A 23,634-nucleotide genomic window follows, 5' to 3' on the forward strand; every position below is an offset into this window, starting at 1 on the left:
TTCTTGTCAAACCAATCTCTTAACATTCTACGAGGAGGTGAGCTGTGAGCTAGATAGGGGGAGACCAGTGGATGGGGTGTACCTGAATTTCGCTAAGGCGTTTGATACAGTTCCCCGCAAGCACTTAATTTCTAAAATAAGGTCTTCCGGCATCGACCACAAGGTTTGCTCTTGGATACGGAACTGGCTAAAAGGGCGTGTCCAAAGGGTGGTAATAGCGCATGCTCAGACTGGTCTGGGGTGGTAAGTGGGGTCCCCCAAGGCTCAGTCCTGGGACCAACCCTGTTCAATTTATCCATAAAACGCATTGAGGACGGGATCAGTAGTTCTATATCAGTTCTTGCAGATGACACAAAATTGGGCAGGGCAATAATTGCACAGCATGAGGCAGATATCCTACAGAATGACCTGAACAAAATAAGAGTGGGCAACGACATGGCAAATGAGGTTTAATGTGGAGAAGTGTAAGGTTTTGCACTTGGGGACTAAAAACACAATACACTTTAGGGGGGGAATCAAAAATGGAGAAAGATCTGGGAGTCTTGGTAGAGGATAGATTAAGCAATAGCATGCATTGTGAAGCGGCAGCTGCCAAAGCTGGTAGAATATTAGCATGCATAACGAAAGGGATGTATTCCAGAGATAAAACTATAATCCTACCACTTTATAAAACTCTGGTCTGACCGCATCTGGAGGATTCTGTCCAGTTCTGGTCACCAGTCCTCAGGAGGGATCTGTTGGAGCTAGAGAGAGTCCAGAGAAGGGCAACTAAACTAATTGGGGGATTGGAGGACCTTAATTATGAAGAGTGTCTACAATCGCTTAATTTATTCTCCCTGGAGAAGACGCCTGAGAGGGGACATGATAGCAATTTACAAATACCTCAACGGTGATCTCAGCATAGAAAAAAAGCTATTCAGTCGCAAGGATTGCATGAGGACTCGAGGACATACAATGCGATCAGTGGAGAAGCGTTTTCACCTTGGGCAACGCAGGGGGTTCTTTACTGTTGGGGCTACAGGATTTTAGAATTCTCTACCACAAGAAGTAGTTTCTGTGGGAAGTATGGCTACTTTCAAAAGATTCTTGGACGTACATCTCAAGGATCAGAACATTAAAGAGGTATGAGAGATGATTACAGCCACGCGCGCCTACACAGGTTGAACTGGATGGACTATTGTCTTTATTCAACCTCAACTACTATGTAACTATGTAAGAAATATATATATTTACATATATACAGCTGCAAGAAAAAGTATGAGAACCCTTTGGAATGATATGGATTTCTGCACAAATTGGTCATAAAATGTGATCTGATCATCATCATCTAAGTCACAACAATAGACAATCGCAGTCTGCCTAAACTAATAACACACAAAGAATGACATGTTGCCATGTTTTTATTGAACACACCGTTTAAACATTCACAGTGCAGGTGGAAAAAGTATGTGAACCCTTGGATTTAATAACTGGTTGAACCTCCTTTGGCAGCAATAACTTCAACCAAACGTTTCCTGTAGTTGCAGATCAGACATGCACAACAGTCAGGAGTAATTCTTGACCATTCCTCTTTACAGAACTGTTTCAGTTCAGAAATATTCTTGGGATGTCTGGTGTGAATCACTTTCTTGAGGTCATGCCACAGCATCTCAATCGGGTTGAGGTCAGGACTCTGACTGGGCCACTTCAGAAGGCGTATTTTCTTCTGTTTAAGCCATTCTGTTGATTTACTTCTATGCTTTGGGTCATTGTCCTGTTGCAACACCCATCTTCTGTTGAGCTTCAGCTGGTAGAGAGATGACCTTAAGTTCTCCTGCAAAATGTCTTGATAAACTTGGGAATTCATTTTTTCCTTCGATGATAGCAATCCGTTCATTCCCTGACACAGCAAAGCAGCCCCAAACCATGATGCCCCCACCACCATACTTCACAGTTGGGATGAGGTTTTGATGTTGGTGTGCTGTGCCTCTTTTTCGCCACACATAGTGTGCGTGTCTTCCAAACAACACAACTTTGGTTTCATCTGTCCACAGAATATTTTGCCAGTACTGCTGTGGAACATTCAGGTGCTCTTGTGCAAACTGTAAACGTGCAGCAATGTTTTGTTTGGCCAGCAGTGGCTTCCTCTGTGCTATCCTCCCATGAAATCCATTCTTGTTTAGTGTTTTACGTATTGTAGATTCGCTAACAGGGATGTTAGCATTTGCCAGGAACTTTTGTAAGTCTTAAGCTGACACTCTAGGATTCTTTTTCACCTCATTGAGCAGTCTGCGCTGTGCTCTTGCAGTCATCTTTACAGGACGGCCACTCCTAGGGAGAGTAGCAGCAGTGCTGAACTTCCTCCATTCATAGAAAATTTGTCTTACCGTGGACTGATGAACAGCAAGGCTTTTGGAGATAGTTTTATAACCCTTTCCAGCTTTATGCAAGTCAACAATTCTTAATCGTAGGTCTTCTGAGAGCTCTTTTGTACGAGGCATCATTCACATCAGGCAATGCTTTTTGTGGAAAGCAAACCCAGAACTGGTGTGTTTTTTATAGGGCAGGGCAGCTGTAACCAACACCTCCAATCTCATCTCATTGATTGGACTCCAGTTGGCTGACATCTCACTCCAATTAGCTCTTGGAGATGTCATTAGTGTAGGGGTTCACATACTTTTCTCTGTTGCTTATTGACAGACGCAGTCCTCTTGATTAATATCAAATTGGGTTATACTGCCCTCTACAGGAGTAGGACACTAGGCAGAAGGAAAACGTTCTGGCCACACCTTAGGGGCAGTCCCAGAGGGTATATCCTCTCTCTCTCTGCTACAGGATGTTAGTTTTTTTCTGTCTAGTCAGGAGTAAGGACCTAAGTTCTCTGCTGGGATCTTTGGTCCTGGCAAGATTTTTTTTTTAGAAAAAAAATTTTTTAGGCAGCATTTTTCTCCAGTTGTTCCTGTGAGATCTTCAAGCAAGATGCTGGAGCTGGGCGACGGGCTGGATGTTGAGATCCAGTGGTCACCCCAGTCAGCCTACGAGCGTGTGCAGGCCCTAGATCCGCGCTGGGTCGGCCGCGACATAGTCCCACTGGACGGGGACTGACCCTGCGAGTTAAACGTCTCGCCGGGACGCCGACGACCAGTTGGAAACTGAGTCGCTGCATCCGTATTGGTCGACAGCCCCCCGCACCTCGGTGGAGAGGGGTTCTGTCAGGAGTTGGCGCCCGCCTGTTCCGGTATGGTGAGTAAAATGTTCCCCCTCTCCCCCTGACTGGTTTGTGGGTGGACGCGGGCCCCTCCCTGGGATGATCGGACCCTCATGATCCTGGGTCCCCCCTCTATCCTATAACAGGTGTCACAGATCCCCCTTTTTGAGGGTAATTTGGTGAATAAAACCAGGAGGCTTGGTTTGGGAGCTATCGGAAGTCACTGTATGAGTGGGCACTGTAAAGGGACCATGACTGAAGTCAGTGGCTGGCATTACTGTTAGGATGGCCATGTAAGAGGGTGATATGATCCTACCTGATACATAAGGTTGCAATGCCTGGACTACCGCCATCCGCCGCCGCCATTCTCCCGCAGGCACCTCCCGCAGGCCGCACAGGCCGATGCTTGCCTTCCGCAGGCCGCCGCCATCTTTCCACAGGGGCCGCCGCCATCCTCCCGCAGGGCCGCCATCTTGGCTCCGGCATGGGGGCGGCCATTTTGGAGATGACCAAGCTACCTCGAGGAGTAGCATGGGAAGCGCCGTAAGGCATGGAAAGGGGCGGAGCCGCCTCCTTTACCCGGGAAAATGATCCAAAAGACTTCCTGTCTGTAAGAGACAGCGCTGAGAGCAGGTTGATAGAAACTTCTGCTGGGTCGAAAAGTGGAAGCAGAATCCCGCTCCATTTTTTCCCTGATAGGGTCAACATTTAGGCCAGTGGTTGCCATTGGTTTAGTTTCACAAACATTGGCAGAATGGACCAAATTGTTACGCCGGGACATAAAGGGGAGAAGTATCCCCCCGGCAGTATCAGATTTGCTGGAGCAGATTATACAAGGGCTACAGTTCATCTGTGACGCCGCCCTGTACGCCACTCCCTTGCTAGGGCGTGCATCGGTTTCAGCAGTGGTCCTCAGACGCGTGCTGTGGTTAAAGTGCTGGTCGGCGGATCAAGGTTCCAAAAAAGCTTTGGCTAATCTCCCTTTTCAAGGGGATCGCCTGTTTGGGGGCCACCTTGGATGAGATTATCAAGGATCTCACTGGGGGCAAGAGCACTTTTTTGCCACAGACTGCTAAGGGTAAAGGACCTCGTAACAGGCGGCCATAGAAGTGGCCAGCATTCTTCATTGGGCGGAACGGTTTGTTCCGGCGCTCTCCGCGGTATTCACTCCGGGGGTGGAAAATCGGCAGGCAGATTATCTCAGCCGTCAGATTCTGGATCAAGGGGTATGGCCTCTTCATCCAGAGGTATTTCACCAGCTGTGCCTTCATTGGGGCACCCCGGAGTTGGATCTGTTGGCAGCTCGGCTCAACAGGTAGGTGCGGAGGTTTGTAGCCCGCTCCCGAGATCCTCGAGCGGACGCAGCAGACGCGCTGGTCGCCCCGTGGGGACAGTATCAGCTACTGTATGTCTTCCCTCCTCTCAAGTTGCTGCCGAAACTTTTTCGTAGGATAGAGGTGGAGGGAATTCCAGTTATCCTGGTAGCTCCGGACTGGCCTCGTCGACCCGGGTACGCCGACTTGGTCAGGCGGGTCGCGGACGCTCCTTGGAAACTTCCTCTCAGGGAGGATCTGCGGTCTCAGGGACCGATCTTCCATCCTGCTTTACAATCGCTGGCTTAACGGCCTGGCTATTGAGACTCAGGTGCTGAAGGACAAGGGATTGTCAACTTCAGTTATTCCTACTTTAATGCAAGGAAAGCGATTTCCAGAAAAGTCTATCATCGCACATGGAGGTCTTATATTGCGTGGTGTGAATCCTTTGGATTTCCTCCACGTGCCTATTCGGTGACCCGAATCTTGGCTCTTCTGCAACAGGGGGTTGAGCAGAAGCTGGCCTTGAGCACTATCAAGGGTCAGGTTTCAGCGTTAGCAATTTTCTTTCAGAAACCTTTGGCTACCCATTCCTTGGTGCGGAATTAAATCCAGGGGGTGCGGCACCTGGCTCCGCCAGTTCGCGCGCCCTTACCGCCCTGGGATCTTAATTTGGTGTTGTCGGTTCTTCAGAAATCTCCCTTTGAAAATATCAGGGAGATTCCCTTGCTTACGTTATCCCAGAAGGTGGCCTTCTTGGTGGCCATTACTTCTGCACGCAGGGTGTCAGAACTGGCCGCATTATCCTGTCGTTCCCCATATCTGGTGGTTCATAGGGATATGGTGGTTCTTCGTCCGAATCCATCCTTCCTTCCTAAGGTGGTTTCAGAGTTTCATCTGAATGAAGATATTGTGCTACCTTCTTTGTGTCCTAAGCCCAGTCATCCTCGGGAGTTTGCGTTACATTCCTTGGATGTGGTTCGGGCAATCAGGGTATACTTGAAAACTACGGACTCGTTTCGTAAAACGGATTCACTTTTTGTGATCACGGATGGCCCCAAAAAGGGGTTGCCTGCATCTGCTGCGACTATCTCCAGATGGATCAGACAGACGGTGGTACAGGCTTATTCTATTAAGGGTCGGAATCCTCCGTTCCCTGTTAAGGCGCACTCCACTCGGGCGCTTAGTGCTTCCTGGGCCTTCCGCCATCAGGCGTCGGTGGTCCAGGTTTGCAAGGCGGCTACCTGGTCGTCGGTTCATACCTTTACAAAATTTTATAAAGTTGATGTGATGGCATCGTCGGATGCCTCTTTTGGCCGCAAGGTTTTGCAGGCCGCAACTTGAGGAGTCCGTTGGTCTACCTCGAGGGTTTTTTTCTGTTGGGTTTTCAGTTGAGTCTCATCCTTTTGTCTGATGAGCCTTTAAAACTTCTAGTTGGCACCGGTTGGGCCTTCTAGATTGGATTTTGATTTCTGTTATCCCACCCCTCATTTGTGGCACTGCTTTGGGACGTCCCAATTTGATATTAATCAAGAGGACTGCGTCTGTCAATGAGCGACAGAGAAAAATTGATTTTTGTAAAATCTTACCGTAAAATCCTTTTCTCTTACGCTCATTGACAGACGCAGTACCCGCCCCTCTACTTTTGAGTTGGGTTAAATTCTCTGACACTGCTTTGTGACATAACTAACATCCTGTAGCAGAGAGAGAGAGGATATACCTTCTGGGACTGCCCCTAAGGTGTGGCCAGAACGTTTTCCTTCTGCCTAGTGTCCTACTCCTGTAGAGGGCAGTATAACCCAATTTGGTATTAATCAAGAGGACTGTGTCTGTCAATGAGCTTAAGAGAAAAGGATTTTACGGTAAGATTTTACAAAAATCAATTTTTTCCACCTGCACTGTGAATGTTTACATGGTGTGTTCAATAAAAACATGGCAACATTTCATTCTTTGTGTGTGATTGGTTTAAGCAGACTGTGATTGTCTATTGTTGTGACTTAGATGATCAGATTACATTTTATGACCAATTTGTGCAGAAATCCATATCATTCCAAAGGGTTCACATACTTTTTCTTGCAGCTGTATATATTCATATATATTCATGTATTTATATTTGTATATATTTATGCAATTCGAATTGCTTATTTGCACAAAATATTAATTTGCTAAACAAACACTTGAAGGTTTGCATATGTATAGCTGGATTGCACATATGCACTTTTGATTAAGCACAGCACTACCTGATTTAAGATTTTACGGATTTGATTCTTATACTGTATTTTTTTTTTTTTTTTTTTTTTTTTTTACGTATGCGATTAATTTTGGAGTATATGAATTTATTCTATAATACGTTTATATTGAGTTATATGCTTACAGCTATGCACCTTGAATAGTCGCATATGATCAAGATAGTAACACATGCGATTCTGTCAAAGGATAAGAGAAGTCTGTGCCCAATTGTTGCGATTTGATTTGAAATCAATTGCACATGGGAGTTGTGCTTACTTGACACACCCGTTGAAACACAAGTCTGGTATTATCTAGGAGCACAGTACACTTTTTTTTTTCCTTTTACAGTAGTTTGTATGGCCCCAGCGTGCTTGTATGTATGCCTGACAATGTCGGGACATGCTCCTAATGAGATGACGGATGGTGTCTGGGGTTATTTCCTGCATACTCTCAACACATGAGGCCGGGAATTGTTGTGCACCAGGAGGAACCCAGGACCTACGGCACCAGGGTCTGACGATGGGTCCAAGGATTTCATCCCGATACTCAACGGTGGTCAGGGTGCCATTGTCTAGCCTGTAGAGGTCGCTCCATGGATATGCCTCTCCAGACCGTCACTGACCCACCACCAAACTGATCATGCTAAACGATGTTAAAGGCAGCATATTGTTCTCTACAGCTTCTCCAGACCCTTTTACCTGTCACATGTGCTCAGGGCTACCCTGCTCATATCTGTGAAAAGCACAGGGTGCCAGTGGCGGACCTGCCAAATCTGGTGTTCAATGGCAAATGCCAATTAAGCTCCATGGTGCTGGGCAGTGAGCACAGGGCCCACTAGAGGCCCTCAGGCCACCCACATGAAGTTTTTCTGATTGTTTGGTCAGAAAAATTCACTCCCGTGGCCTGGTGGAGGTCATTTTTTTTAGGGCTCTAGTAGCTGGCTGCTACTGGTGGTCCGGTGCCCAGATCCTCCCTCTCCATGATGGATGGTGTCAAGGCTTTAGGGATTCCCTCCTGGGAGCCTCGTGAAGCCATGCGTAGCTGCCTTTTTGCCATAGCCGGCGCCATTTCTTTGGAGCCTATATGTTTCTAATGGCCGGCGGTTAGGTTTGTGTAGTCCGGAGGCCATGTTTGGTTGGTCCAGCATGCTGGTAGAATGGTGGCCATGATAGTGGAGCCTCTGGGCAGCGATTTTGGCTGTGGGAGATCCTCCTTTTTCCCCTGGTGTTGACTCCTTGTTTTTTCCTTCCTCTTGGACGCTGCGCTTGGAGCAGAGCTATCTCATGTGCACACAAGTGCTACTCTGATTGGGTCCCTCCCTCTCTCTGATGCAGGTTGTGGGTGCTCTGCTTGCTGGTGAACCAGTGGAGCGAACGGTGTGGTGGGGGTGTCCCATAGCGGTGCTAGACATTTTTTGTGGTGGGTCCACCTTTTTACTTATGGAGTCTCAGGAGCATGTTTCCCCAACTGACCCCCTCTGAGGCTGCAGGTCCCTCAGGGTCCCAGCCCTCCATTTATGCACTGATGGTGGTCCCGGAGTCCTTTGTTTCCTGGGTGGAGGTGGCCATTGGGTGGTGGGCTAGCAAATAGCGTCTCCCGCCTTCCTCTGCCTCATCAGTCTCGTCAGATCCTGAATCTGACTCGCCTGCTGCGGATGTGGCCCACCCTGCGGGATTTGCAGCCACGCTTCCCTATTCATCAGATAGTGAGGATGATTCCTCCATACCTGTAGCTGCGCACGAGAAGGTGCTCGTTGACGCATTGATTACATCTGTGTGGGAAACTTTAGAAATGGAGGATGCAGCTGAGGCACTGGTCCCCTTCGGCACCCACAAGCGGACTTGCATGGCCAAAGTGTTTCTTTATCCCTCCTATTTTGACAAATTTGTCTATAAAGAATGGAAGCGTCCTAAACGCCCTTTTGTGGTTCCTAAACGCTTTGCTGTGAGGTACCCCTTTCCCCTTTTGGGGAGTAACTCAAGAATTTTACTGTTCCACCAGTGATGGACCCCCCTGTCTCCAGATTGAACAAGGCAACCATGATTCTGGTAGAGTAATCTCCATCTTAAAGATCCGGCTGACAGGAAGGCGGAGTCTGCAGGCCGCAATATGTTCACTATTGCTGGCTCGGCTCTTAGGCCAGTCCTGGTCATTGACCTGGTGTCACAAACCCTAACTGAGTGGGCTAAGCTTTTGCACCGTGACCTAGAGGGTGAGCAGGTTCCCCCTGTCTTTGCTGAATTGGCAGACCAGTTAGTCCCAGGGGCTGCAGTTTATCTGCAGTGCCTCTTTGGATGCTGGTCCCCTGATTTCAAAGCTATCTATTTCAGCAGTGGTGCTTAGGTGTGTATTGTGCCTTAAGTGTTAGTCCTTCCTTAAGCTCCTCTTTCACTTGGGGACTGAATAGCCTGGAGAAAGGTGTGCTCCTTGCCTCCATGATGTTTCCTCTAAATCCCTAAAATTTTCCTGGCATGTCCTGCTGGCTTGCACCACATTTCACCATTTGATCTTTTAAGCGGTCATGCTCGACATCTATGGCTATGTGCCGAATCTCCATTGGAACTTACCCCCTTTTTTCTCTTCATTGCTCACTGGAAGGTCTTACCTCCCTCATTCCCTTCCTGAAACCATGTTCCTATTAAAATGTGTCTAGGGCCTATACAGCACTGAAGTCTGTACTCCTTTCAGCAGAGCCACTGCAGACATTTTGTTTTACGTTTCTACCAAATCTTTAAATGCTATGCGGCTGTTAAGTCTTTGCTGCTGCTTCAGCATCAAGGTGTACTACAGTTAACCCACTTGTTTTGGGCTTCTTTTTTTTTTTTTTTCCTGTGGGCCTGTTGCAGCTGTTCAGTATGGTTTCCCACCCCTTGATAATTGCTGTGTGATGTCCCATGGTGTTTGAGTCAATTCCTGTGTCCTGAACTGTACAATTAAGATAAAAGGTATAAGAGTAAGAGTTTATTAGGCTTGTACAGAAAAAAAAACAAATCCCAGTTCCCACTTGTTACGTTGCACACCAGGGCTGAGGGGGAACAGTTAGCAGTAGCAGTTCACACGCAATGGCCAGTGGCAGAGCTCAGAAAACGTTCTTAGACCAAGACCTGCTCCACAATTCTTCCAGATCATTGTTCTAGTTTGTGAATACCCTCCATTTGGTTGATCACATGTATTTGTTTTTCCTGGTAAAATTCTCCAATTCTGCACAGTATTACTGTAGACCTCCATTGTCCCAAACAATGAAACCACTTATAAAATACTGTGCACTTTTTCCCTGCTCATTTCTGACATATTTCTTTCTCAGTCATCTATAAGTAAGGGGGTTGGGGGGAGGGAGCTGTTTAAGTGGTTAAAAGCCCTCTTTTAAACCCTGTTCTCACTGGTGGGCCCTGCTCCTTTACTTTGCTGCCAAGCCATGGCTGACTGGTCAAAGTGCCTTAGATCTAACCACTGCTGCATTTGATCCCTTGAATATAAATGCATGGAGCAAAAGGCTGTAACAGCTTTAAATCTCAGTTGGAACAGGCTGCTGGAGCTTTTCCCAGGTCTCATGTGTGTACACATGCGTAAAATACGTCGGTTAAAATGTTGGAATGTGGTACTCGCATCTAAGAAGCATTTGATCCACATGGCCTTTGAAGTGCACTGTCTTCAGACCAACTCTTGATACTTTATCAAAGATTCATCTGGGGGCAAGTGCACCCACCTGTGGAATAAGCCTAAGGAACAGACTGCAAAGCCTTCTCCCTCTTTACCTTTTTAAGAAATGTCCCTTTCTCTATCGTCCATTGAGATGCATAACTTGATGGAAATTAAGCAACCTAGGGTTGTATTGCCACCTACAGGAGAAATGAACACCAGACAAATGGAAAATGAATGCCAGACCCCTTGAGGCAATAGCTCCTCCTACCTTCCAAGTTTCACTTGGTGTCCTTAGAACTGTTGTTTGCCTGCTAGGTTTTTTGCTTAAACTGGAAGATTTCTCCTACTGTGAACAGTTACTGGTATATTCAGACCAGATATTAGAAATCCCAGGAGCCTCTCCCATTGTTGGTCAACGAGTGCAGGTTTTTCCAATTTATTTAGAAGGCTGGTGTTCTATCGGCAACGGTCCTGCAGTTGGCAGTGACAAATCCCATCTGTTTCAATTCTCACAGGACTTCACTATTTAGGTCTGGCCAGTATTTTCCAGGGATGCTTGCACCCAGCCTTGCAGACTGGTCACACTGCCTACTTCCTCTCTACACTGTGACTCTCATTTAGCTCAGCTGGTTTGTGGGTATTTCTGGGGAAGTGGTCTTTTTTTTTATTTGACAAAATGTCTGTCCCTAAACGGAAAAGCAGGTGCCGTACGACTTTTTACCAACCACATAAACAGGACCCAAACTGTACTATGTGTAAAGTGGAGCTTGACACAGGAACAGATTGCGCTTTCAGCGTTTCTCACTGGGATTCTTTATTGTTAGAGCAGGAGGATGTGGAACTCCATTCCAGAGTTTGTGTCAGCAAGGAATGTAGACTCAAAAAAAATTTAGGGTGTTTTTCTTACTGAACATAGTGCACTGGGATATTGAAAATCTTAGTGACACGAACGCACACACCAGTCTCTTTATTCAACCTTGCTAAGAACTGTATGCAACTATGGCCCCACCCTATTTCATCTTTGGGTACTTTTTCCTCCTCCTTTTACACTGGTCGAATTCTGTACTGTTCTACAAGATTTTACGACTCCATCACAAGCAATTTAAACTAACCCACTGCCACATTCCACAGTGGATTTGGACTCAATATGCGTAACTTTTCTTATTCTGTTGGTGATCCTGCAGAGAATTTGTTGCTGGACCCAGAAGAGGAGAACTCATCAACCATTGCTTTTCCAAAATACAAGAAAACTGATTTTTTTCTAATTGAGACTGCTATCCATTTATAATTGGAGGATTCTATGTTTCCTCCTCTACCAAAGTGTCTGGGTTCTCAGTTCTCATAGACCTTTTAAATGTTTCACCAAGGCTATTTCTGTTTTGTTGATTTTATCTGCAAATATTTAAAGAACCCTTTGCACAAGATTTTGTCATGAAATGGACTACTCCTTCTACAGTTGAGTGACCAGTGTCTTGCTGCAATAAAGCTCTGCTTTTCCTATAGAAGATGCTCAGTCCTTTGAGGACCTTGCTGACAAAAAGTTGGATGCAAATTCTTTATCTTCTTTTGCTTGGTGGGATCTGCTGCTCTAGCCATGCCTGTTTCTGCACTAATTTCCCCATGTTTAACTGACTGGTCTAAGTAGGGATCTGGTGGCTTCTGGTGTTGATGCTCATTTTGATTGTGTTCACCAAGGAACTACCAGCTTTACATTTTGTGTGAAGCAGCACTGAATGCCAGATAGGTTATGTCTCAGGTGTGCCTTTTTTCTGCTCATATCAGCAGGGTGATCTGGTTATTTGCTCTTCCGCCAACTGTTTAAGAAGGTTTTATTACATCTACACCTTATGGGAGACAGTCTTTTTCAGCACTTGAGAGAAGGATCGTTTGGATACTCACCCCAACCTCACAAAAATAACATTCAGTTGCACAGGTAGACATCTTCCTTTGTTACATCAAAACACTTTGTTCCTCCAAGTCAGGTTCCAGTCCCCCGACCCCACAACTCGTCTTTTTTCCTCTCAGGCATAGGGAGTTCTAAATGGAAGGAAAGGAGTCTAAATGACATTTCACAAAGATTTGTAATGGCTTACATTGCTGATGCATGGGTGCTGGAGGTGGTTTACAAAGGGTACAAAATAGCTTTGCCTGCAACTCGATTTCTCTATCGTTCATTGACAGACGCAGCCCTATATCGTCTTAGACCATTGGGTTATGCTCCTCCCATCAGGAATAGGACACTAGGTAGGAAAAAGCTTTACCACGCCTATGGGGCTGTCCCTTTAGGCATAACCCCACACACTCTGCTATAGCCCTTAGTTTTGTTTCTGCCTAGTTTAGGAGTAGGACCTAGTTCCCTGCTGGGACTTCGGTCTTAGCTATTTAAAAGGGAAATTTTTGTCATATGTAGTTTTTATTTACTAGTTTAGAGTTCCTGAAGAACTACAAGCAACAGCCGGCTGGGTTTCGGACTGGATAATCTAGATCCTTAAGGTCTCCCAGTCTGGCCAGCGAGATTGAGCAGGTTATAATCCAGCACTAGGCCTCGCCACAACAGAGCCCAGATGGATGGGGACGAGCCTGCGAGTGGACTGTCTCTCTGGAATGTGACGACCTAGAAAGCCCTGAGTCACAGCGTACCCCTGGCTGGCAGCACCCCCACCCTGGGTGGGAGGTGGTCTGTTCGGAGTGGCGCCCACCTGGTACTGTGGTATGGTGAGTAATGCTATCCCCCCAATCCTCTGTCGGTCTCGGATGGATGTGGGCCCCCTCCTGGGAATGGTTGGACCTTCGGGAGATCCCTCAGTTCCCCTGGCCTCTCGGACATACCAGGCCACCCCTTCCCCTAGTAGGTTTCGACCTCGGGGGGGCTGTAATATGAAGGCCGCTGCAGGGGGGCTGACTGTCCTGGTGGGGTCTTTTGTTAAGGACCTTCCAATGCCACCTACCTGGAACCCCCCCTCGAGGGTCCAGGAGACCGCATGGCGCGTCGTCAGGGCTGCCATTTTTTTCCATTGACAATGTATTGGCAGCCAATTTCCTGTTAGTTCCCCATAGGAATGCATGAGGCGACCATTTTCTTGTAGTCAGTCACTGTACAGGAAGCAGGAAAGGCACAGTGTTGGATCAAGGGGAATGGCCCCTACACCCGAGGTCGATCTTTTTGCTTCTCGTTTTAACAGGAAGTTTCAGAGGTTCATAGCCAGGTCCTCTAGATCCTCTGGCCGATGCCACAGATGCACTGGTGGCTCCTTGGGGTCGATATCGGCTGATATATGCCTTTCCTCACCTGAAACTCCTGCCGTGGCAGGATAGAGGTGGAAGGGATTTTGGTCGTTCTGGTGGCTCCAGACGAACGTCGCTGGTCTTGATACACAGACCTGGTAAGGTTGGTCGCTGATGTTCTTTGGAGACTTCCCCTCAGGGAGGATCTGCTGTCTCAAGGGCCAATCTTCCATCCTGCTTTACAGTCGCTGGCTTTAACGGCATGGCTGTTGAAAGCCAAGTTTTGAGAGATAGAGGTCTTTCTGACTCGATGATTCCTACACTATTGAAGGTCAGGAAGTAGACTTCCAGGCAGATCGATCATCGTATGTGGAAATCATACATTTCATGGTGTGAATCATTGAAGATGCACCCTCACTTGTTTTCAGTAGCTAGGGTTTTGGCCTTTTTGCAAAAGGGGGTTGAACAGCGGTTGGCTTTGGGCACTATCAAAGGCTTTGGCTAAATATTTCCAACGCCCGTTAGCTACGCATTCCTTGATTCGCACTTTCATTCAGGGAGTGCGCCATATGGCTCCCCCGAGACGATCCCCGCTACCTCTGTGGGATCTGAATTTGGTATTATCTTTCTCTGCTTTCATTGTCTCAGGTTGCCTTTTTGGTGGCCATCACTTCTGTCTGCAGAGTGTCTGAATTGGCGGCATTGTCCTGCCTTATTTGGTGATCCACAAAAATAAGGTGGTACTCCGACCTAATCAGTCTTTTCTTCCTAAGGTGGTTTCTGATTTTCATTTGAATGAAGACCTTGTGCTACCTTCTCTTTTTTTAAAAGCCCGAGCATCCCAAGGAAATTGCCTTGCATTTTTTGGATGTGGTTCGGGCGATCAGGGTTTACCTGTCGGCCAATGAAAATCAGATGCTCTTTTTGTCCTTACCGAGGGATCTCGTAAGGGATTGATTGCGTCTGCTGCGACCATATCCAGATGGTTCAGGCTTATTCATTGAAGGGTCAGGTTTCACTTTTCCCTTGAAGGCACATTCTACCAGGGGGCTGAGTGCCTCTTGGGCTTTTTCCCATCAGGCATCAGTGATGCAAGTTTGCAAGACGGCAACTTGGTTTTGCAGGCTGCTATTTAAAAGAGAGCCTTTTTGTTCTCTTTGAGGGTGTATGTTTTCTAGGTCAGCTCCAGTTGTTCCTGGTTGGCTAATTTTAGCCTTTGGGGAATTAGGTTCTTTTTTGCGTTTGTTTTTTTCCCACCCCTCATGCCATTGAAAATCAATGGCGGGCATGTTTTCCTCTTACGTCCTCTGACAATCGCCGCCCACTCAGTCATCACTTATGGGTATTGACCTCTTATCCACAGGAGTAAGCTAGGCAGAAGATTTTGTTAGAAACATTCACAAAACTTTGCATAGACACACCTACAGGGGGCTGTCCCTCTGGTCCAATACCCCCGGCTAGCCTCATTCCCAATTCAGTTTGTCTTTTGCCTAGTTAGGAGTAAGATAGGCTTCCCTGTGCTGGGTCTACAGTCTCAGCCTTTTCTTCTGTTTTCTTACATTTTATTTTATGCTAAGTGTGTTTTCTTGCATAGCTTTGCTTTCTGATAGCTTTTTATTTGTTCCTGCGCTTAGTTAGTCAGGCTTCGGAAGATTACAGCGTTTGCAGAGCTGGGAATCGGACTGGTTGTACTAGAGCCTTACGGAATCCCAGCCCGCCATCGAGCGTTTAGCAGGCTACGCGTACGCCCTGGCCTCGCAAATGACCTGTCCCTGTCCTCAGGGACAAAGCCCGTGAAGTGGCCACTTCGCTAGGATGCCTCAACTGCGGTACGCCGTGTGTTGCTAGAATCCTGTTTTGGCTGACGGCACCCCCACCACCCGGGGTGGGAGGCTTCCCGTCAGAGTGGCGCCCACGAATTTGCATGGATCGGTGAGTACCATGCTACCCCCTCTGTCTATGACATTGTATGCCCGGGGGTGTGTTTGTGGGGCCTTCTCTCGTGGGGATGGCAGTCTGTTTAGAGCCTGTGTGATCCCCCCATGGCTGTCTGTGTGGTCCCTGTGTCTCCCTTATGGTCCCTGCGGGGGCGCTATTTGCGGTCATGCCATGCTGTGGGGGGTTTGCGGGGGTCCCTGAGTCCCTCAGGAGTGTGTTGTGTCACTTTGGGGGTACAGGCATGGTTGTGGGGGCCGCTGCTGTGTAAAAATTGCGGGGCCGCCATTTTGGATGTGGGCAGGCGGTTCTGGCTTCATGTATGGGCAGTCAGCAGCCATTTTCTCTAGTGTAATTCGCACCCTTCGGGTGCCATCTTGCGTGTGGCAATGTTTCTTTGCTTGGGGCTTGGCGGCCATTTTCCTGGAGCCTCCCCATTACTTTGCATTTGTAGCCATTTTTTGCTTAGCTCAGACCACTGTTGGGCCTCTAGCGGCGTGACGTCATTTCCTTCATCCTGACGATCCAATCGTGCTGAGAGCGTGGTAACACTTCTGGGGGGCTTGTGCTGGTTTTTTTGGGGTACTACCTTTGCTGGCAGTATTATGTTCGGTGCCTTAGCGCTATAGATTGGTCCGCATTGTGGTGGAATCCGCCGCTGTCACTTATTTAAAGGGCCAGCGCCATACATTTTTAAATGTGTTATGGAGTCTCAGGACAGCAAATTCCCCCCAGCTCGGGCGGGGGGGCTCAGGCACGCCTGAATCCTCTGCGATGGGCTCCCTTACTGCTGCATTACGACTTTGGCGTCTAAAGTGGATCTGTTAATGTTGGAGCGGGCCTCTAGAAAATGGCCCAGGCTTTCTCAGTCTTCTGATTCAGAGCTAGAATGGTTGCCATGGACTGTGTGCCCCCTGAAGGGTCCCTGTCCTCTGTCGGAAGGGGAGGAGGATGATGAGGGGGACGACTCCCCCTCTGGGTCAGCCAAAATGCGCTGCTATGCCCGCACTTATTAGTTCTGTTAAGGACACGCTACACTTAGAGGATGAGCCCCACCCGCCGGGTAAGCGGTCTTCTTTTAGGACCCGCAGAACACAGAAAGCGGCTCAGGTAGTTCCCTGTCCCGCTGAGTTTCATGAAACTTTGAATGAACAATGGCGCAATTTAAAGCGCAATTTTGTGGTACCTAAGCGGTTTCAGTACCGTTATCCCTTTGCGTCTCCAACGGATTCGCGCTGGACTGCGGCCCCTAAGGTGGACCACACGGTATCCAGATTACACAAGGCCACTCTGATGCCCACGGAGGCTTATCCGGTGCTTAGAGACCCGGCGGATAGGCGGGTGGAATCTCTTACCCGCCACTCATATGGTGGCAGGTCCCTTAATGGCGCCTGTGTTCGCCTCCGTAATGGTCTCTCAGGCTGTGGTGGAGTGGACTAAGGTGCTCAGACGCACACTTGTGGCTGATTCCGCCCCTCCTGCTACTTTGGACATGGTGGACCAAATTATTCAGGCTGTTTTAGACATGTGTGATGCGACCTTGGATGAGGCCCTTTTAGTCTCACGCTTCTCTGCTGTCGCAATAATTATCCGTTGCCGGAAGAGCTGGTCGACCGACCAGACTTCCAGGAAGACGGTGTCTGACATCCCTTATGCAGGGAATCTCCTTTTTGGGGACTCCCTGGACGAGTTGGCTAAGGGGGTCACTGGGGGTAAAAGCACTCTGCTGCCCCATATGTCCAAGGGTAAGTTTTTTTTCCGCGGTAAACGGGGCCCTTCCTTTAAACCTTACAAGGGGTCCTTTCATGCCTTTAAGGCACAAGACAAGGGCAAATCCTTCTAGACCTCTGGTGGCAAGAAGAAGCCTTGGGCGGGCAAGTCTAAAGCCGCCCACTCTGGCACGGCAGCCCCGTCCGCCATTCCGGACAGATGGGTTCAGGATCATTCAGTCGGGTTACAAGATCGAATTTCGATCGCGCCCAGCAGACAGATTCTTCCCCTCAATTCTTCATTTGACCCCAGATCGTTTCCAAGATCTCCAACGGGCGGTTCAGGATCTCCTCGCCCAAGGGGGCGATTGCCCCGGTGCCACATCGGGACAGGTTTCAGGGGTTTTACTCGAATCTGTTCACGGTGCCCAGAAAGGAGGGCAAGGTGCGTCCGATTCGGTTTCTAAACCGCTTTGTGCGGGTTCACAAATTCTGTATGGAATCCCTCCGATCGGTGGTGGCCTCTCTGAGCCCGGGAGATTCCTGGCTTCAATCGACCTCAAGGATGCGTATCTACACATCCTTATATTCAAGGGTAGTCAGAGGTACCTCCGATTCACAATCGCGGAGGAGCACTATCAGTTTGTGGCGTTACCTTTCGGTCTTGCTTCGGCTCCAAGGGTGTTTACCAAAGTTTTGGCTCCTGTTCTGGCCCTGTTGCGGGCGCAGGGGATCACAATCCTTGGATATCTGGACGATCTCCTGCTGAGGTCGAGTTCCAGTCCAACTCTGTTGCGTGATCTGTCAACCACGGTTCAGACGCTCTAGGAGTTTGGGTGGGCCATCAGCTTTCAGAAGTCGACATTGTCCCCTTCTGTTCGTCTCCCTTAGCTGGGAATGGTCCGGGAATCCACCCATACAAGAGTTTTCTTGCTGGAGGTAAACTCCGGACTCTGCAGAACGAGGTCAGGTCCCTCGGGACAACGAATCCTTATCACTCAGGACCTGCATGCGGTTCCTAGGATTGACGGTGTCAGCCTTCGAGGCGATACCATTTGCACGGTTCCACACTCGATCTCTGCAAGTGGAGATCCTAGCCAGGTGGGACAGGCATCCTCAGTCCTTGGAAAGGAGGATATCTTTGAGTCACCGGGTCAGAGTGGACCTTCTGTGGTGGATCCAGTCTCCGGCTCTGATGGAAGGCGCTGGTGGCTCTGTGGGGTCAGTATCAGCTAATGTATGCCTTTCCTCCCCTCAAGTTGCTGCCAAAACGTCTTCACCGCATCGAGGCGGAAGGGATTCCGGTCATCTTTGTGGCTTCGGACTGGCCTCGCCGACCTGGTCAGGCTAGTCACAGACGTTCATTGGAGACTTCCTCTCAGGGAGGATCCACTGTCTCAAGGGCCAATCTTCCATTCTGCTTTACAGTCGCTGGCTTTGATGACTTGGCTGTTGAAAGCCAGGTGCTGAAGGACAGGGGATTGTCTGCTGCAGTGATTCCCACTCTGCTAAAAGCGAGAAAAGTGACTTCTAGAAAGATCTATCATCGTACGTGGAAGTCGTATATTGCGTGGTGTGAGTCTCTTGGCCTTCCTTCAACGGGGAGTTGATCAAAAACTGGCCTCGAGTACTATCGAGGATCAGGTTTCGGCCTTGGCAATTTTCTTCCAAAGGCCACTAGCCACCCATTCCCTGGTTCGTTACTTTATCCAGGTTGTGAGACATTTGACACCTCCGGTGCGACCTCCGTTGCCACCTTGGGACTTTCATTTGGTGCTGTCGGTTCTCCAGAAATCTCCCTTTGAAAATATTCTGGAGATTCCCCTGCTTACCTTATCCCTGAAGGTGGCCTTTTTGGTGGCTATTACTTCCTCGTGCAGGGTGTCGGAACTAGCGGCGTTGTCCTGTCCTTTTCCCTATCTTGTGGTTTACAGGGATAAAGTGGTGCTTCAGTCAGATCCGTCCTTCCTTCCGAAGGTGGTTTCCAGTTTCCAATTAAAAGACATTGTGCTACCCTCCTTGTGTCCTAAGCCTAAACATCCTAAGGAATTTGCACTGCATACTTTGGATATGGTTCGGGCAATCAGGGTATACTTGGCAACTACTAAGTCTTTTAAATCAGATTCGCTCTTTGTACTCACGTATGGACCAAAGAAAGGGCTGCCTGCGTCTGCTGCAACTATTTCCAGATGGATCAGACATTTGTGCAGGCTTATTTAATTAAAGGCCAGGTTCCACCTTAAGACGCATTCTACTCAGGCGCTTAGTGCTTCCTGGGCCTTTTGCTATTAGGCATCTGTGGTTCAGGTTTGCAAGGCGGCAACCTGGTCGTCTGTTCATACCTTCACAAAGTTTTAGAAGGTGGATGTGCTGGCAATCTGCAGATGCCTCCTTTGACCGCAAAGTTTTACAGGCTGCCGATTAACCACTTCTCCGGTTCGACGTCGTATGACGTCGTGGGGTTTAAGTGGGGATATCTGAATGGCATCATTCAGATATAATTTTTTTTTCCTCAGGCGATTCCCTACACCATAAGAACAATCATAGCGGCTGAACCGCCGCTTGAACTTTCTTACAGGCGGCGGGAGGGAACATCAACCCACCCGTTATTCCCCCGCCCTCCGGTGCATCTACCGGCTCGCCTGTGTGATCGGCGAGGCGGAGAAGGAATCGGCCGCCAGGAGGAAGTGTATCATAGAGACTGTGAGGACCAGATGGTCCCCGGCAGACTCTGAGGCCTGGGTGCGATGTGATGTCACGCCTGGCCTGGCAGTTTCAATACCGCCGAGATCTCGGAATTCAGCTGAGATCTTTTTTTTTTTTTTTTTTTTTTTTTTCAGGCTTTCTAGCCTGTAGGCGAGATTTGAGGTCTTATTGACCTCAGATCTGCCTATAAAGAGGACCTGTCATTCACTGATACTATTACAAGGGATGTTTACATTCCTTGTAATAGGAATAAAAGTGATCAAAAAAATTTAATTAAAATTAAAAGTGCCCTGTCCCCGTTAGCTCGCACTCAGAAGCGAACGCATGCGTAAGTCGCGGCCACATATGTAAACAATGTTCAATCCATACATGTGTGGTATCACTGCGAACATTTAAGCGAGAGCAACAATTCTAGCCCAAGACCTCCACTGTAACCTGAAAAAAAAAATGTTTAAAGCGTCGCCTATAGAGATTTTTAAGTACAGAAGTTTGGCGTCATTCCACGAGTGTGCGCAATTTTAAAGCGTGACATGTTGGGTATCTATTTACTCGGCGTAACATCATCTTTCACATTCTACAAAAAAAAATTGGGTGATCTTTAGTGTTTTTTTGTATTTTTTTTTTTTTTATTCACAAGACTCTATATTGAGTTGGGTTGGTTTTGCTTTCTCTGACACTGCTTTGTTACAAAACGGACATCCTATAGCAGAGAGAGGGAGTATACTTCCTGGGACTGCCCATAGGCATAGCCAGAACTATTTTTCTGCCTAGTGTCCTACTTCTGTAGGGGGTAGTATAACCCTACTGTTAAGAAGAACAGAGACTGCGTCCATCAATGAGCTTCAGAGAAAAGGAATTTATGGTAAGAAAAAAATCAAATTTTTGTTTGTGGTTGATCTTGAAGTTTTCCTGGACTGTAGAGTACATTGAAGGAATCAATGATTTATGTGTTTCTCTATACAGGTCAGTCTGCTCATGCCATGGAAATGCTAAGTTCTTGTGCTATCACCTTCTGCAAGTCTGCAAAAGCAGAGTATTCTGTGGCCAAATCTATCCTCACCCTGGCAAAATGGATCCAAGCTGAATGGAAAGAAATATCAGGTCAGATGAAACAAGTATACAGGGTGCGCCAGCAATCAAACCTCCCCAACCTTTCTACGCTGGGAAAAAATGTACACACATTAATTGATCTGCCACCTGTAAATGCTATGGATGAGGAATATCTACGTATTGAAAGCGAATCTACAGGTAACACAGTTGTGAAATCTGTGTTGTGTTTTTTTGTATCTTTTTTTATTATGAAGTTTTATAGAAATTACTTTTTGATCCAGTTTTTTCAGATGATTTGCTGTATATATGATCGTGTACTGTTTTTTTGTTTACATTAGTGAACATTGGAGTAGGTGAGCCTGACTTCATTCTGGGACAGCTGTACCACTTGTCATCTGTGCAAGCACCTGAAGTGGCCAAGTCTTGGGCTGCACTGGCTAGCTGGGCTTATAGATGGGGAAGAAAGGTGGTAGATAACGCTAGGTAAGTGGTGCTTAGTTTTATCTCCGGTGTTTAAGAGTTACTACTTGTTTGAGGAAAACTAGCTTGTCTACATAGAAATCTATTGAATGGGTCTTATGATTGTTTGATGGGCCAGCCTTAAAGTGAAATTTCTTGAATGGGAGAAGTACCCAAGAAAATTACATCTGTCAAATGGCAAAAGAGCACAGAGCTGCATCTGGGGGTGCCTCCCCTTCCTTCCCCAAGTTCTGCTATAAATGTGTATATAAACTCCTAAACTTCTCTTTTGGAGTGCTTAATATACCATTTAAAGTGTTGTATATGTTTGATAAGTGCAAAAAATACTGGTGTATTTTTGCCAGAAATCTTGTGGTCTATGCCTGTGTACGAGTTTTAGAAATGATGCAAAGGGTCATTGGGAGAGCCTCTGTCTGTGTTCATTGTGATTAAAATTGAAGTAGGAAAAATTGACGCGTGTTTATACATTTAAAGCTGGAAATATATTATTGTGTTGTCATGTCAGAGAGGAGTGCACAAGCATTTGTGGCATGTCAATTCATTTCATATATCATATTTGATAGATACATGATCTGTACATGCAGCAGGGGAGAAAACATGGGGAAGTTTGGTATTTTTGTGAGGGTGCATTTTCTGGACACGTGTTTTATTTTAGCCTTCACATGGAGCTCAAGTTAAAGAGGAACTAACTCCCAAAAGGGAGTTTTTTCTGCTTTACTGCTTTAAACACTCATCCCCTCCCTAGCAGAATAGCTGGATTATCCCCCCCCCCCCCCTTTATTTTCTTAATTTTTTTTAGCCCTGCCCCCACTATGGCACTGGCATAGACCAGAATGTGTACTTGGTCCTGCAACCTCTTGGGATACTTGTATCGCATATCCCAGGAGACTGCAGGATTGACACAAAGGAGCTGGAGGGCAGGTCCAGCTCGTCATTGGAGTTGGCTGCTTGTACCCTGAAGAGGCAGCAAGTTGAAGAGGACCGCAATGTCTGCATGGGACCTACTGTGTGGCACCCGAACAGAACATCACAGCGGGACAATGCTGGATTTGTTGTGTGGGTGAGTATGCTTTGAGAATCCCTACATGTAAATGCGTGGGAATTTGCTGGTACACCCATTCTGTTTAAAATGGCTTGCAAAGGTTTTAAATAATGGAAGAGCAACCTAGAGTGATATTTATTACATTTTATTGGTGTGGTGTACAAATTGATTGGAAATCAATATAAATATAGTTAAAATGTTCAATCGGGTTTGCCACCAATTATCAGAAGTTCCATATAAAATGTAACTGGAGCTTTGGGCACATTATTAACCACTTCCATACCGAGCCATTGTAAAATGACGCCGGCAGGAAGCTTTTGTCGATCCGAACGGCCATCCTATGACGTCGGGGCGCGCAGCATGGCGATTATGGATGAGGCTCGTCCCTCGGACTGAGCCCATCCCTGATCAAGGTAAACAGCCAATGACATTGGCTTCTTCCCACGTGAATGGCTTTCAATCACAGCCGGTCACATGAGCGGCTCCAGCGCGAGACGCTCGTGCTCTCCGCAATGCGCGCCCCTCAGACAGAGCCCATCCCCGATCTAGGTAAAGAGCCAATGAAATTGGCTTCTTACCACGTGACTGGCTGTCAATCACAGCCGGTTACAGAATGTCAACAGAGAACACGGTAACTAGCTGTCAGTGTTTTCCTCCTCACACACTGATCCTGTGTGAGAAGGAGATTGTGGTAGCAGCTAGTTACCCATCATAGTGCACCCCAAAACATACTGATTGCCCCCCCCAATAAAGAGGACCTGTCACTAGCCCATCAGTGAACCCGAGTACCTGTCACCAGCCCATCAGTGAACCCGAGTACCTGTCACCAGCCCATCAGGTACTCTGATGGGCTGGTGACAGGTACTCTGATGGGCTGGTGACAGGTACTCGGGTACTCTGATGGGCTGGTGACAGGTACTCGGGTACTCTGATGGGCTGGTGACAGGTACTCGGGTACTCTGATGGGCTGGTGACAGGTACTCGGGTGACAGTACCCGAGTACCTGTCATCAGAGAACCTGTCTCCAGCCCAGAGTGCCCGAGTACCTATCTGCACCCCCATCAGATTAACCAAGTACCCGTCTCTAGCCCATCAGAATACCCGAGTACCTTTCTG

General features: G+C 47.6%; 1 protein-coding gene across 4 annotated transcripts in view; it reads left to right on the top strand.

The window, feature by feature from the left end:
* The window catches only part of SMG1 (SMG1 nonsense mediated mRNA decay associated PI3K related kinase), a 795,166-nt gene that overhangs the window by 479,616 nt on the left and 291,916 nt on the right, over nucleotides 1-23,634 (top strand). For all 4 annotated transcript variants that reach the window (XM_082260927.1, XM_082260924.1, XM_082260925.1 and 1 more), the window contains exons 31-32: nucleotides 20,910-21,194; nucleotides 21,335-21,479. In XM_082260927.1, the coding sequence (XP_082117053.1) occupies nucleotides 20,910-21,194; nucleotides 21,335-21,479 (430 nt within the window). The remainder of the gene's footprint in view (nucleotides 1-20,909; nucleotides 21,195-21,334; nucleotides 21,480-23,634) is intronic.

The sequence above is a fragment of the Pelophylax lessonae genome (assembly GCF_965119305.1).
Source record: "Pelophylax lessonae genome assembly, chromosome: 6".
Classification (NCBI taxonomy): domain Eukaryota; kingdom Metazoa; phylum Chordata; class Amphibia; order Anura; family Ranidae; genus Pelophylax; species Pelophylax lessonae.